Source organism: Taeniopygia guttata, chromosome 3, assembly GCF_048771995.1.
Source record: "Taeniopygia guttata chromosome 3, bTaeGut7.mat, whole genome shotgun sequence".
Classification (NCBI taxonomy): Eukaryota; Metazoa; Chordata; class Aves; order Passeriformes; family Estrildidae; genus Taeniopygia; species Taeniopygia guttata.
This window is the reverse complement of record NC_133027.1, coordinates 74,410,901-74,425,212: the sequence shown is the minus strand read 5'-3', so window position 1 is coordinate 74,425,212 and position 14,312 is coordinate 74,410,901. Positions and strand designations below refer to the sequence as shown.

Below are 14,312 nucleotides of genomic sequence, written 5' to 3'. Positions count from 1 at the left end.
GAAGAGCACCTGAATGAATCACTTAGGGTTAAAATTTTAAAGTTCCTAAAGTAATATTTTAGTTGGTTTGTTTCCTTAACACAAAATTTGTATATAATTCTTACTCAAATGCAGAAAAGCTGAATTAAAATTCAATTAATAATTCAAATAACTACCCTGGTTTGCACAATATTGGTGAGTGCAGGTCAAACATGGATAATTTATACACTTTCCCCCCCCCCTTTTTCTTTTTTTTTGGTTTGATTATTAATACTGGTGGTACTTTTCTGCTTTATTGGGGACCCAGGGGAATTGAGGAGGTACCTTTTCTTTATTTTTTTTTCAAGGAGCACCAACTCTAACAGTCAGGTCAATACATAAAACACTCTGATTAAGGGCAAACAGGATCCAGAAGCTGTTCTGGAAGCACTGAGACTGAATGGCTTCCCAATAACATATCATATCATTGAAGATGATTCTGATATTTCAGTAGCTGGAAGATACCATACCCCTTTCTCTGCCTCAGCATCTATTTCTGGCTGCTTACTTTAATGAAATTTGGAGGATCTTAACTTTCTCAGAGATTGTTATTCCTACATCCAATCAATCAATGAATTCACTGGGAGATGGGGCTGGAGGAGTCATCAGGCACAACCAGACATATGCAGATCATGATGAAAGTCTCATTTCTCTAAGACATCAGAAAGAAAATCATCTATCATGTTATATTCTAGAAGAAGAGCTGGTATTTCTGCACATTTTGCATGGGTGGCATACAGCTCCTTGTGCTGGGCTGGCAGCGAGATGCCCAAGGTAAAGGGTGGTTTGCAAGCCTGCCTTCTCAGCAGCCTCATGGGGAGAGTGGCAGCTGCTCTGAGCCAGCCCCTCCTTTGCCCGGGACTAGACCTTTCCAGGTGCAGCAATGCTGGCCCCACTCCAGCAAAGCACTCACACACATGCTTAACTTTCAACACATCAATTACTCATGGAAAAGTCAAGCCCGGAGAAGCTGCTGGTGCAGAGATAGCAGTGAAAAGGAAATGGGGATGTGGTGACCTTAGTGCCTCTCTTTCCCAATGGACCTGTCTGCAGACATCATTCAGGGCCTCGGGTAAAATGATTGCTGAGGCTAAGAGGTCAATGACCTGCTCCTCTGTCCTTAGGCCAGCCCCAACCTTTGCAAAAGAGAGGGGAAGGGAGTGAGGAAGATCTGTACAGTTTGTCAGATGTTATCATTCGTGATAAGACAAAGCTTTGCTTTCAGGAATTTCTTCTTCCCTAGTTTGCTGTGAAGAAGAGATGGCAACCCAGAGATCTGCAGTGGCAAAGAGGAAATTTGCAGTCTTTTGTTCTTGCTCTGCCACTCACATCTGTGACAGGTTTCCTTTCTCCCTTAAGCTATTCTAATTTCTAGCTCTGCTTGTGTCAAAATAAGTTTTCAAAGCAAATCACAAATGTATGGGGTAATTAGAACTGCCATTTTATTGTCAGAGGAAGGCACTCCACTTCCTGAAGAAGAGTACACCTCCCTGTCAACAGCATACTGTAGTGATGATGAAGAATTTAACATTCTCTTCCATTAATTTTTTTTTTTTTCCCCTTGAGGAATGGAATAAAGAAAAAGAAGAGAAGTGCCTGATGTTGCCTGCTATATGGACCCTTTTCAGTTCAAAAATCTCTTGTAAAATGCTGTTGAGAGGTAGACAACTAACCTCTAAAGGTGTGCCTTTAGTGGCATAACCACTAAAACACACAAGAGTGACCCTAGAGTCACCTTTTCAGACATGTGGAGACTTAACTGAATTTAAAGAGAATTTAAAGCTAAATATTCAAACATTTCACTCAGAAAAGTTGAAGTGCAGCAAATTGAAGGACAAGATCTGTTCCTTCAGATTGCCAGCAACATGAAAAATATTTTTAAACATTTGAGGAGTATCTGTAGAAAGACATACAGCCCAGATCCTCACTTTTCCAGAGAATCCCTCAGGGAGGGACACATCTGAAGCTCCCTTCACAAGACACGGTAATGACAAGCTGACCATAAACCTACTCTCAAATGTTTTCATAGTTTCTTTAAATATGTGTATTCGGTAATAATGGTAACATATATGGAGATAATTATTTCAAAAATAATTTGTGGGAGTTCAAGTGCACACAAAAAGAAATTATCTTCCAGTTAAACTTCCCTGCTTTAGTTTTATACTCCTGTACCATATATGACTCCCCAATCTTTGTAACCAGTTTTCTCTGGGGCACCCACAGCATGGGGAAAAATGGAGTCAGAGATATGTTTTAGATGCAGAAAGAGTGGATAGATTTCTAAAATGCATACTGCAGCATGGAAAAATGGGCTTTCTAATCAGTATGCAGGACACTTGCATTCAGATTTGCTGTCTTACTGCTGTCCAATCTACTTGTGATGAGCCACTTACTTCCAGTGCCCAGTGAGCAGATCCCAGCTCCACAGAGAGAAGCATTATGACTCCTTTCTTCTATGTTTCTTGCATATTTTGCAGCATGGAATTTTACTAGTGTGCTGGGAATCCTGTGGAGCATGAAGCATGGTGAAAGCAACAAGCATGGGAAGGCTCTCTGAGGTGCCATTCAGCTGTGGGGTTTAATGGTAAAGTCAATCTAAGGACTCCTGCACATTTCATCTGCTAGTCCCTGCCTGTGCACTGCAATTCACTGCCCTGTCAGTTGTTCCACTCTGAATTTTTCTGGAAGGTGCTGAAAGCAGATCAGGGAACTCACCTAGTTAAAAGTAAGTCTCCTCTCACCAACATACTTTCTCATTCAGGTCAATGTGTAGATAAAGACAGCGTGGTCTCATCAACAGATTTTAGCACAATTAAGATCTTGCAAGGGCTGTGAGACAGCACAGGGCTAGAAACAAAGACTCAAAGACTTTGGGTGATCTTAAATTAGTTTAGTCATCATTTCATTTCACTGTAGCCTGAGCAAAGCCTTTTAGACTGGAGAAGCATTAAATGTTGTTATATGAGTCTGTGCTCCAACTCCACTGTGAAATTTTGCCCTTCTGCAGGATTTCTGATCAACTACCACAGCAGCTCTTTGCAAACATTAAGTACTGTGTCCCTACAACACACCTGTCAGGCAGATACGATATCCTCTTATCAGATGGGCAAAATGAGCTGCACAGCAATCACAACTGGCTCAGCCATGCAGTACGAGCCAACAAGAGAAGCAGCAAGAAGTAGAAAGTCCCAGCTGCTGGACTGATGTTTTCACTACCAGGCTTCTGCTGGAAACCAGTGGCCACTCGCAGTAACTGCCTATACAGAGATGCTTCAAGCAGCAATAGGAATGGGATGAGGAGTAACAATGATACGACTTGCAGATGGCTTTCATTAAATAGAGTTTATATTGGATTAAAGACACAATTTTGAGTCTACAGCAAAACTGCTTGAAATAGTTTAATCTAATCTTGAAGAGGCTTTTTGACCAAATCAAACATTTTGCTGCAAATTTTGCAACTCTGCTGCAAGTTCCTGGGGGATTCTGTGTTTGAAAAATAAAAAAAACCTCAACACTCTCCCTCCCTCCCTCCCCCCAAAAAAGGGGAATCTCAGTACAGTCATGTTTGTAAGTCTTATCCCTGAAAATGAGATATATTTTATAGAAAATGCATGTCTATACTTCTAAGAATAATTCTTATTTTTGCTAGCTCTTATCAGCAGATTTGTCATTGATTAAAATGAGTGAGTGACTGAGCTACAAATAATGTAAAAAGCAAAATGCTTTTCTGTGTTGCAGCAGTAACAAGAAAATACTTATTCCAGTGACTACAGTAGTGGTAATCATAATCAGCTATTCTTGAAAGACAGATTGTTTCATGTTGTATTTGGTGTCTACCTTCAAACTTTAAAAATATTATTGTTTTCATAGCAAAATTGTTGTCATGTGGAATTGTTTTTGTTCAGGGGTTTTGAGAGCCTAAAAGTGAAAACATAATTGTATTATGCCAGAAGTTACCATTTTCACATACATTCATACAAAACTGCATCGAGGCATATATTACTTGATTCACAATGCACAATCCAAATAAGATTCTCTACATGCTTGCAACTCCATTTCCTGCTATATTCTTTGACACTAATGAAAGTTTCCTGAACCTTTACTTTTTGGGGACAAGCGCACATAGGTAATCATGGATAGACACTGAAGTTATGACTGAATAAGGTAATTATAAGTTTGCCTTTGAACAGTCAAAATAAGTAAAGGAATTGCCTTCCTAGGTTTTTGAGCCTATATGTGATTGGTTAAATGCCCAAACCGACTGAAACTTCAGTTGCATTTTCCTTCTAAATTTCAACTGTCCAAAATTAACTGGGGACCTCAGGCTCCAGTAGAGAGACCCAAAACCCACTTAGGCTGACACCTTGAAGGACAGAGAAATCCCTTCTGATTACAGTCCATAAAAAGAAAAATAAGCATGGAAAATAATATTCATATTTGCATAAATGATGATAACAAGTGGTGAGGGAGGTTAATGGAAGGGATGGATCTTGCAATTCTAAAGCAAAGAACAAAAAGCAAATCTCCTCAAAAGATTAAGAAGCCCCATCAGACCAAAACCAAATGTTTTCAAAATCTGCAAAAACCTTCTGGTATAAAATAATTTCAAGTCTCAATGACAGTGCCGTTGGCAATAAACTATAAATCACTGTACACAGAGGTTTCTAACTGGCAAGTGGCAAATACATGAACACTATTTCTCCATGCTTTTGGCTTATTCAAATACAATTTTTTTGTGAGGAAACAAGATTTATATAACATTGTATTTCTCAGCCCTTTTAATCTCTCTGATCCCTGCTGGATAACTCCAGTTGGAGTTAACAGAGCACCAGAGGTTCGGAGTGATTGTGGTCCTAAATAACCTTTGAATGTAACTACCCAGGTACTGGAGAGAGACTCAGAGGCACAGAAGAGCTGTGATAGGAGAGCAACTGCATCACCTGCTGCCAGGAACACTGAAGAGGTGAGATCAGTGGTGCATGTACTGGCAGTAGGAAAAGCTGTAGCTGCAGTTCACAGTTTGCCAGATGTGAGGTGTTTCAGCAGAATTGAAGCCAGAGGTGGAGTCTGCTACTCACTGAACAGGTTTGGGGAAGGAACCTCTGCTCATTCTTCACTCTCCTTCTACATTGTTACTTTTATGATCCGCCCCCTCCCCCCCCCCCCCCCCCGCAAATACACACTTTTCTCTCCTTTGACTTCATCTTAAAAGTTAAAGAACAGAAGTTAAGCAAATGTCCCTATGTACACAAGCATGTGGGTAATCAGATTATTTTGTAACAGCTGCTATATTGCTTTCTCCTTCACCTTAAGGGAATTCCTTGTTCCACAGTGTTCCCACCACTATTCCCTGTGTCTGCAACAGTCACTGCTCCAGTAGTATCATGTAAGACCCCAATGAGACAGAAGCTTCTCCAGGATTCTTCATGGGGACAAGAATGATCTTGCAAAAATGTTCTTCAAAATGTTGTTTAAAATATACCTTTCTCTTAACCTGCTGTGATAACATTTCAGTCACAGGCAGGAAAAGACCTGTCTGCCGGCAGTGGATCCATACCTGACAGTGGCAGGAATGGAGAACGGTGTACACAATAAACGGCAGGAATAACTTGCATTATATAAGCATCTGAGGACTCTTCCATAAGGATGCATGGAAGTCAAAGTTACCCCATCATTCTTAGTGAATCAATTTTCAGAAAAATCTGTAATCTATGTCATCAACACTCCAATATAAAGGTGCTTTTGTTGCTGCCTGCTGTATGGTGCAGAAGCAGGTGCAGACAGGATCACATTCAGCACTGGGAAGTCATCTGAGTATTTAATAGCTTCTCAGCAAGATTTGAAAACTTTATACAGATTCTGGTTCAGCCTGCGGCCAGTGATATTTCTCCTAACTTCTGACTCCAGCTGGTCAGCAGTCAGGACTACTCTACAATCTATACAATGGGTGTGACAATCTATACAATGGGTGTGGCTTTGAGGTGCTGCTAGTCATGGGCAGGCGTGACAAATCTGAGGAGCCTGAACCTTGATTCAACCCCTAGTGACCTTAACAGGCTGTTCAGATAGCATATTAATTGTATTGGAGTGGGAATTATTACTGTGCATACTGACACAGAATTAAATGCAGGCAGAGACACACAAGAGAGAAAGGATATTCCCCAGGAGCATTGGAAATGAAGGTCTGTATTGGGGGACAAAAAGTAATTAGCCAGCTGAGGTTGATGTTGGAGAACAAATGTGGTTCGTATTTTATTAATAAAAGAGGTCCCACCACAAAGGAAATTCCCATCTTGGCGTGGTGATGTAGCACTAAATGGTAATGGATACATGAAATGCCAAAACCCATAGATCTCTAGTTACACCAGGGTAGACACTCTTTGAGGCTTGTAATTACAGAGAGCTGGCAGCCATTCAGATTTCATCTTTGAGAGAGAAAAGGACTTTCTGCTCTCTTGCCAGCTGGGGTGACTTAGCTCAGTGCCAAGCTGGACATACCTTCCAGAGTATTTTCAAAGTAGCATTCATCTCTACCTCAGATTCTTTCACTTTCCAGGTTTCTGAAAATGAACAAATAAAATATTTGTAATGGCACCTGTAGTACTGAGGCACCTCAGAGAGAAAAGCCAAGTCCTGCCTCCCAACCAGAAGAAAGCACAGTTGAGAAAAAGCAATAGCTCAGAGCTGTGTGAGACTGAAATAGAAAAATAATTATAAACTCTGGGACATAAACGATGTGTCAAGGACAGTAGATATTCTTGGAGCCAGGTTTGTTCTCTGGACGCATCCTAATGATGTGGATTAAGCACTGATGTACCGAAACATGAGGCAAACATGGTTTCTCAGGCTGAAGACAAACTGACCATGCTGCCAGAGGTCTTCTATGTAGTCAAGACCTGGAAAGCCAGACCTGTCCTCTGTTACTCTCTTCAGAATATCCCTGGACATTTTCTGTCAATTTATTGTACTGAGATTAACCCTACCAAGTCTGCCCTAGGAGATTTATGCTGGCTGCCAAGCTATCTGATATTAAGTTAGACCTCTTCACATGACATATGTAAAACCTGTGGGCCCAAAAAAAAAAGAGCAGGCCCAATACTTCTTAGCCAAATTCTGTTCTCAGTTACACTAGAGGAATGCAACAGAAGTCAATATGATTTATGGGAATAAATGACAGTACATGGCTTGGGTATTTTTTGAGATGGCTTGTAGATTCTAGTTGTAGATAATAGGTCTGGCTACAGGAAAAAAAAACCTCAAAGAAAAGTAACACTGTTGTTTGTTTTTCTTCCCTAACTCTAATGTCAGCCCCAGTCTAACAAAGCACCCAGTAATATTTGCTTGGGCACTGAATTTGTTAGCCTAACTTATTTTCACTGTTTATCTCACATTTCTGTAAAAATGTGTTAAAAAGAAATGATCTGTTAATGCCAAAAGTTCTCAAATGCTCTATTTCACAGGCATGATGTACACTAAAAGGAGCTTGCAAGTACCACTGTGCTGGAATTTTTATATCAATAAACCCCAGAGGGGTGGTGCAACTCCTGACACTGCACCGGTTCCAAGGATGAAATAACACATCCTGGCAACCGAACTGGATTTTGCCAGCAGAGCTGCAATTTTTTTTTTTCTTTTTGTCTGAGAGAGAATACCAGCAAAAGCTTCTGAGAAACCAAGCAGGGACTACACATTAGCTGTCTGCTTGGGATGCTCATCTGGCACACATGAGACAAATGTGTGCGCCCCAGCTCTGTTCAAATCAGCTGTATCAAATCTTAGCCCCTCTCCTAGTTAAAAGTCTCCCCAGTGCTGGCCCTGCTGACTACAGAAAGATCCTTCAGAGTTCATCTGTCAGAACTGCTCCAGAACAGTTTGCTCAGCCAGTGGTTAGGATGGGATGTGGGAGAGCTGGGTGTCATTTAGGCAATACAAGAGCTCAAAGAAGGGTGTCCTCTATCTCCAGACATCTCAAACAGCAGCCTTTTGGCTGGGGGGCGAAGTTCTGTCTGCTTGTCAGCAGAAACATTTGTTGGAGGCCCAAGAAACCTTTCTTGACAAGGATATTATTGCAGTTGTTGTGCCCCCACTGTAAAAAGCATAACTTTTTAAAAGCTGGTGTGTACTTGCACAAACACAGGTATGTTTTGGTTCTCTGAAGAACTTCTGATCGACTCTTATGAGCTCAGGAGAGGCCAAATGACCTAAGGGTTATAAGGTGCCAGTTACAGATTCTATTTCACATTCTTTCTTAGAAAAATAGTTATGAAACTACTGGATTTTCTTTCCCCCCCACCCCTTTGTTTTTCTGTATCTCTTCCAATGCAAAATATTTTGTTCTCCCAGTGGAAACCAATAATTTACTAAATACTTAGCGTAATTCCTATCACTGTCTCTCAAGTGGGCCCGTGTTTACATTTCATAAGCAAGAATCTTTTTTCTTATGCCATAGTCACTACATAGAAATAAATACGAGCCACAGAACCTGCACAAATCTTTGCTGACACACAAAATTTTAAACACCTAATGGATAAACGTTTATGAAACCTGTCAGAGGTTTAAAACCACAATGAGAAAGAAAGATTTTCTTCAGGTCTGAGAAATGTACTTTTGGTCTAATGTCAGCCCTACACAGAAAAAGCCTTGATAGTTTGTTTGTTTAAGCTGACAGCTCCTTAGTCAATTGTTCTCAATGTCTCTCCACTTAATTCTTGCTATAAATTTGTCTCTTTGCCACAGTCTTTACACTGTACCTCAGTGTGTCCCAGAGACATGGTGAGCCAGCAGCTCACCACTAATTCAGCTTAAGGAGAAATGCTAGCAACAAAGACCAGCCTGCCAAAACCCATAAAACTTGCTGCTTTTTGCCTCAATTTAAAGCAAAAAAATAATATTGTCTTTTCTCTAAAGTGGTAAAGCAACACATGCCCAAATGACTTCTTGACATTACAGGATTTTTAACAGTTTTGAAGAAACCTTGGCACTTATAACACATTCTCCAGAATATATGGTGGTTAATTCATTTTGTAGTTAGCATAAGTAAAAACAAACTGGTGGCAGTAAGCGCAACCACTGGCTTTTGGTAGGCAATGGGAAGTACATGAAATCACAGCTTCTGAGTTACTGAATAAGTTGTAAAGGAAAGAACTGATTAAAAGCTGAAAGGTAGTCATGTCCATTGCCATGTTAACCTGCTATTTTACTGTTACCATTGTGTCTATGAGAATGTACCTGTACTTACCAGCTGGGCAAAAACAGAAAATGAAAATGTAAAACATGAAGAAAAATGGGCATTTCCCCCCAAAATGTGTTTTTTCTTTTCTTTTTCTTTAAGATTTAAATTAGCTTTTTGCATTATTTGTCAATTTTTTTACTTTTTCTGAAGACAACTTGGTAAGAAAAGATGACTTTCAGTAGATTAAAAGCCACTGCTATGCATTGCAAAGCAAAATTTCACTAGGTCACATGTAGCAATTTTTGCACAGACCACTGCATGCTGATAATACCACTTCCTACCAGAAGTACCTGTCCCCCTGCACATGTCCTCAGGATCACTCAAAAACTGGCTGCAGGAATATACTGCAGATCTACACCCTCTGCAAGGCCTGCTGGGTAGATATTCCTGCTTTCACCCAATTTCAGGGTCCTGTCCCCACTCTTGCTTATATTTCCAGTACTTTACCCCTGCAGATAAGGCTGTTGTTTGTAGTCTTGAGTTATGTTTTCTTATCTAGCACAGAAGATTTGTTCTGACTTTCCTTGGACAGTCATGGAGGGCAGAAAGGAGCAAATAGGCTTTTCTTTGCTGTGTGCCCATTATGAGGAGAGGGCAGAAGTGAAGGGCAGAAGGGCTAAGGAACAACTCGCTTATGCCTGTTTATTTTCTACCTCCTAATGTCTTAAAAGGAATTAATGTCTGTGCAAGGTGCCCTTAAGAGGAAAGCCCTCTGTTTATGTAGGAGGCAGGAATGATGTGGGAAGGGACAAGGATGGCTGCCCTGCATTCTCAGGCAACTTTGCCTCTCTCCTGTGTGGATTGATCTCTGCCAGTGGTGATGGGCGGCTCTGGCACTGGGCCCATTTCACATTGCCATTTGGGCTGAGATGGCTGGGTGTGGTGAAGGCTTTGCAAACACCTCATGCCCACAGACAGCTGGCTTGGGACCATGGAGCTCCCCTTACACAGGGCTGAGGAAGAGGACTGACACTGTAAAGGAGTTTGGGTTACAACAGGTTAACAAATCTGAAATAGCAAGCTGGTACACAATACGAACATCAGTGCTAGAGATTGGAAATAAAAAAATATACAGGCACTAAACCTAGCTTTTTATTCCACATTTAGGACTGCATGAAATTTCCACTGGTAAAATATCACACTTTTCCTGCAAAAGGATTTCCATTTAACCTCATAGGATTAGAATAATGGAACCTCTTCCTATTCTTCTGAGAAGCAGTGCATATGGATGCTGAAGTAGTACATCTCTGAGATCTGGTCAGGATCTTCCAAATAAGATTTTCCATATTTCCACATTTAAAGTGTTTGATCCTTCTTTTATTTGACTTTTATACTTTTATATATACTTTTATAAAAAGTATTTCCTCCAAAAGATGATGAGCCATACAGTAAACTGGTAATGATAGCAAAACAAGTCCAGCCAGGAAAGGGAATAATAATAATAATAATAGATGATAAACACATACTACTTCTGTGCCCAAGAATTTTGATGTCTTAGATTCTCTGGTGCTATTTTGTGTTCTTATTTTCTGCATCCTATGTTACCTACATCAGCTACTCCCCTGGCTCTCAGAAAACCATTTTACAGACACTATTTCACTTCACACAATAGCTCCCTTCCTGTGTGATTTTAATGGTTGGTGCAAATCTAGATGCGAGAATTAGGGATGCATTTATCCTCCCCAGACAGAAATCCTCCTGCTGACATTCTCCACAGCATAGTTTATGTCCAAAGCTCCAAGCATCATGCAGAATCCCATGGTTGTTTCCAGGCAGTCAAGCAGGAAACCAGGTTTGTCAGCAATACTTCTAAAGGCTGTCTTTTTTCTGTCTTTTTCCCTCTTGCCTCTGTTGGTGTTCACATCCTTCTTGCCAACACTGGTGCTCCTTTAACTCAGCCACCAGATGGTTTTTCAGGATTTGGTTCTTATCCCAGCCATGCCATCCCAGGTTCCACACTTGAGTGAAAGAGGAACACCTGTGGCTCCTCGTTAAACCTCTGATTTAATGCAAGGTGAGTGAATCAACACCAATGCCTCTCTCTGCACTACAATAAGCAATCTTCTGAAAAGACCAAAGAGTGTGCAGGCATTGGGTGATGGGGAGAGCATAGAAGAATTCTGTCTCTAGCAGGTGGGAATGCTACTAGCACTGCTCTCAGGTCAAGATGGGAGTGGGGTTTTTTGCCATTGTTGTTGCCCTGAAGATGTTTAAGTCCTCTTCCTCATACTGACTACTCACTAAAATATGATAAATCTCCACACAGTAAGCTCTAATAATGAAAAATGCAATATGCTGAAACCAAAAAATCTATCTGAAGGATGATGCTTTTCAAAGCTGTCTGTTTTCCCAAGGACAGCCAGCCATATACACTAGTCTGTGCCTGCAGTTTTGACTTGACCTCTATATTCTGTCCTCTCCCTAAAAGGTCAGCTTAATATATTTTGGCAAATCATCTTTATTTTAAAGTTATAATATCAACAGTTTCTGGACTCTAAACTTGCCTTTTTGCAGAATTTTGGCCTTTTGGCTATTGTCAAATTTTTGTAAATGCACTCACGTTTGTCAAAGTTATAAACCCTCAAAAACCTCCAGTTTGTTTTTATTAGATGCATTTCTCATCAGTTCTGAGAATGTATTTTTTTCTGCAATGTCAAATCCAAACTGTGTGCTGTGTCATTCAGCATGTCCTGACAGACAAGCCAAGAGCAAAGGGACTGCTGGCCATGAATTGCCTTTGCCCAGCTACATGCCAGCAGTGCACACAACACTGAACTGACGGTGAAGGAGTGTGGGGTTTGCAATAGAGAGAGAGGTGAAAGAGAAGGAAAAGAAGGCATGGGCTTTTGATGAAGGGGACATGGACCTAAACTGGGAAACAAACTGGGGTGGACTGAAGAACATGGAAGAGGATTAGAAAGATGGGGAGAACATGATCTTGTACATGTGGTGAATAATTTTGTGGTACGAAAGAGGTTAGTCGTGGTCAAAAGAAAAAAAAAAAATTCCTTTTGTTTTTGACAGACACATCAACATTGCCAAGTTTCACCCAGCTGAGAGGAAAGAGCTATGGAGCCAAGGCTGGCGAATTGTACTGCAGTGCCTAATGCAGCAAGTGGCAACTTGCTATCACTATAAGAGATGCTGCTAGTTTGGGAGCAATAGAGGTCTGGTGCAGTGAAGGGCCTCAAACATGCTCCAGCCTGGGTGATAGAATATGGTATCTTTGTTTTCCCCATTTAAAAAGCACAGGAGATATTGCAGGCCAGTTACACACAGATGTGTGCAAATACTTTGTTAAAAATTGCATCATATAAAACAGTCTTTTGAAAAGGGTTATTTTAAAATTTTTGTGACTGCGGGTACTCATTGTGGCCTGGCAATGCTGTGACTACCTTGCTGGCTGCATCCATTGAACGTTGTAAGATCTGGAAAAGTCAGCAGTAGGTGTCTCAAGGCAGCCAAATCTCTCTGTATTTAATACCTACTTCTCTCCACCTTGGCTTACCATGCATGCAGCTACTGCCTTAGAGAGCATGCTGTACCCTGAGCCCCTCACTGAGTCACGTGCGACAAAGCCTGCAAGGATGTCAGATGTAATACTTGAAGAAATTGTCACTTGTGTGCTGGGACTGTGCCACTTTGCAGAGTTCCTAAAGACCTTGTGTCCCATCCCACAAACAGGCACACATGGAGAATAAAGCAAGCCCTGATAGCTTCAGCGTCCCTTGTAGTACCACTTACGTGTGGGGATCTCTCCAGACTGGCAGCGAGCTCTGGGTCCCTGGGAAGAGTGGGGAACTCCAGTGACAAAACTGTAGTGAAAGGGCTTCTTTCAGGCAGCAGGGACGAGGAAATCCTCGTCCCTCACAGTAAGGAAATACAAACAGACCTCTGTTTGTCTCCTAAGAGATGAGAAAGAAAAGCTCAACTCTGGGTGGAAGGTTTCACCTGGCATTAACTGTACGCGTAGCGACGGCCCCGCAGCCTCCGCATCTCACCAGGGTATCCCGCCCGGGGCCAGCAGTGCCCGCTCCCCGCCGTGCCGGAGTGCCTGGCAGCCCCCAGCGACGCCCAGCTGCCCCTCGGGGAGCTGCCACCTTGGCTTTTGCCCCAGCTCAGAAGCCTGGATGCCACGGGCCGGGCTCCCGCCCCGCGCGGTACCGGCGGGAGGCGCGGCGGGGCCAGGGCAGGGGCGCTCCGGTAGAAGGTCGAGACTCACCGGGGAGGGGGTCGGGACCACCTCCCGCGCCTGCCAGGGGCTGCCGGTGTTTGTACACGTTGATTCAGCATGAGGCGGGGGCGTGGAGGAGGAATAAACCCTGCGGGAGAAGCAAGCGGCAGCCCCCCGGGAGCACTGGGGAGGGTTAATCGGCGAGGATCTGTGGGTCTGGGAGGAGAAAGCGGAGGCCGGGCTGGGGAGGGGGAAGGATAAGAGGAAAAGGGGCAGAGCGGCTCGGAGAGGTCGCACACCGCCAGCCTCCGTAGCCGCGGCAGTGCCTTCCCGCGTGCTCCCGGTGGTGGTGGTGGGTCCTCCCTTCCCGTCCCAGTCGTTTCCTCCCGCTTCCCCTGCCACAGAGGGCTCAGGGCTGGAAGGGCGAGAAAGGGACCCCAGGGCTAGACAGCAGCCCGCCCGAGGCGAAGGCAGGCGCGGCGCCCCGGGGGAGGCGGCGGCGTCCGGCAGATTCCCCCGGCAGTGGGAGGGCTCCGGAGAGGCTAGGGGAGCATCTCCTAGCCGGGGTTGACTCCCAAGGAGCGAGGGAGGGACACAGAGAGAGGGAGAAAGTGCCGCCTCTCAGTTTTACAGGCGTCCCCAGATTTTAAGGACTGGGGTGGAGAAAAAGAAAACTGAGGACCTGAGCTGGGACCTCCCAGCCGGAGCGATTGAAAAGGAGCCAAAGCAGGCGTCGAGGGGGAGCGACATCCCAAGGAGAGTCCCCGTCCTCCGCTACTCGCAGCCGCTGTGTGCCCGCCGCCGCCTCAGGATGTGGGTGCCGCTGCTGCTGCTGCTGCCGGAGCTGCTCCCCGCCGTGCCGGCGCAGAAGCTCTCCGCCCTCACGGT

The 14,312-nt window shown here is 43.3% G+C and overlaps 1 protein-coding gene across 6 annotated transcripts in view; it reads left to right on the top strand.

Annotated features, from left to right (window-relative positions):
• The first annotated feature begins 13,706 nt into the window (after positions 1–13,706).
• Positions 13,707–14,312, top strand: part of SMOC2 (SPARC related modular calcium binding 2) — a 139,669-nt gene continuing 139,063 nt past the window's right edge. For all 6 annotated transcript variants that reach the window (XM_041715236.2, XM_041715235.2, XM_041715231.2 and 3 more), the window contains exon 1: positions 13,707–14,310. In XM_041715236.2, the coding sequence (XP_041571170.2) occupies positions 14,236–14,310 (75 nt within the window). In that variant the 5' untranslated portion in view covers positions 13,707–14,235. The remainder of the gene's footprint in view (positions 14,311–14,312) is intronic.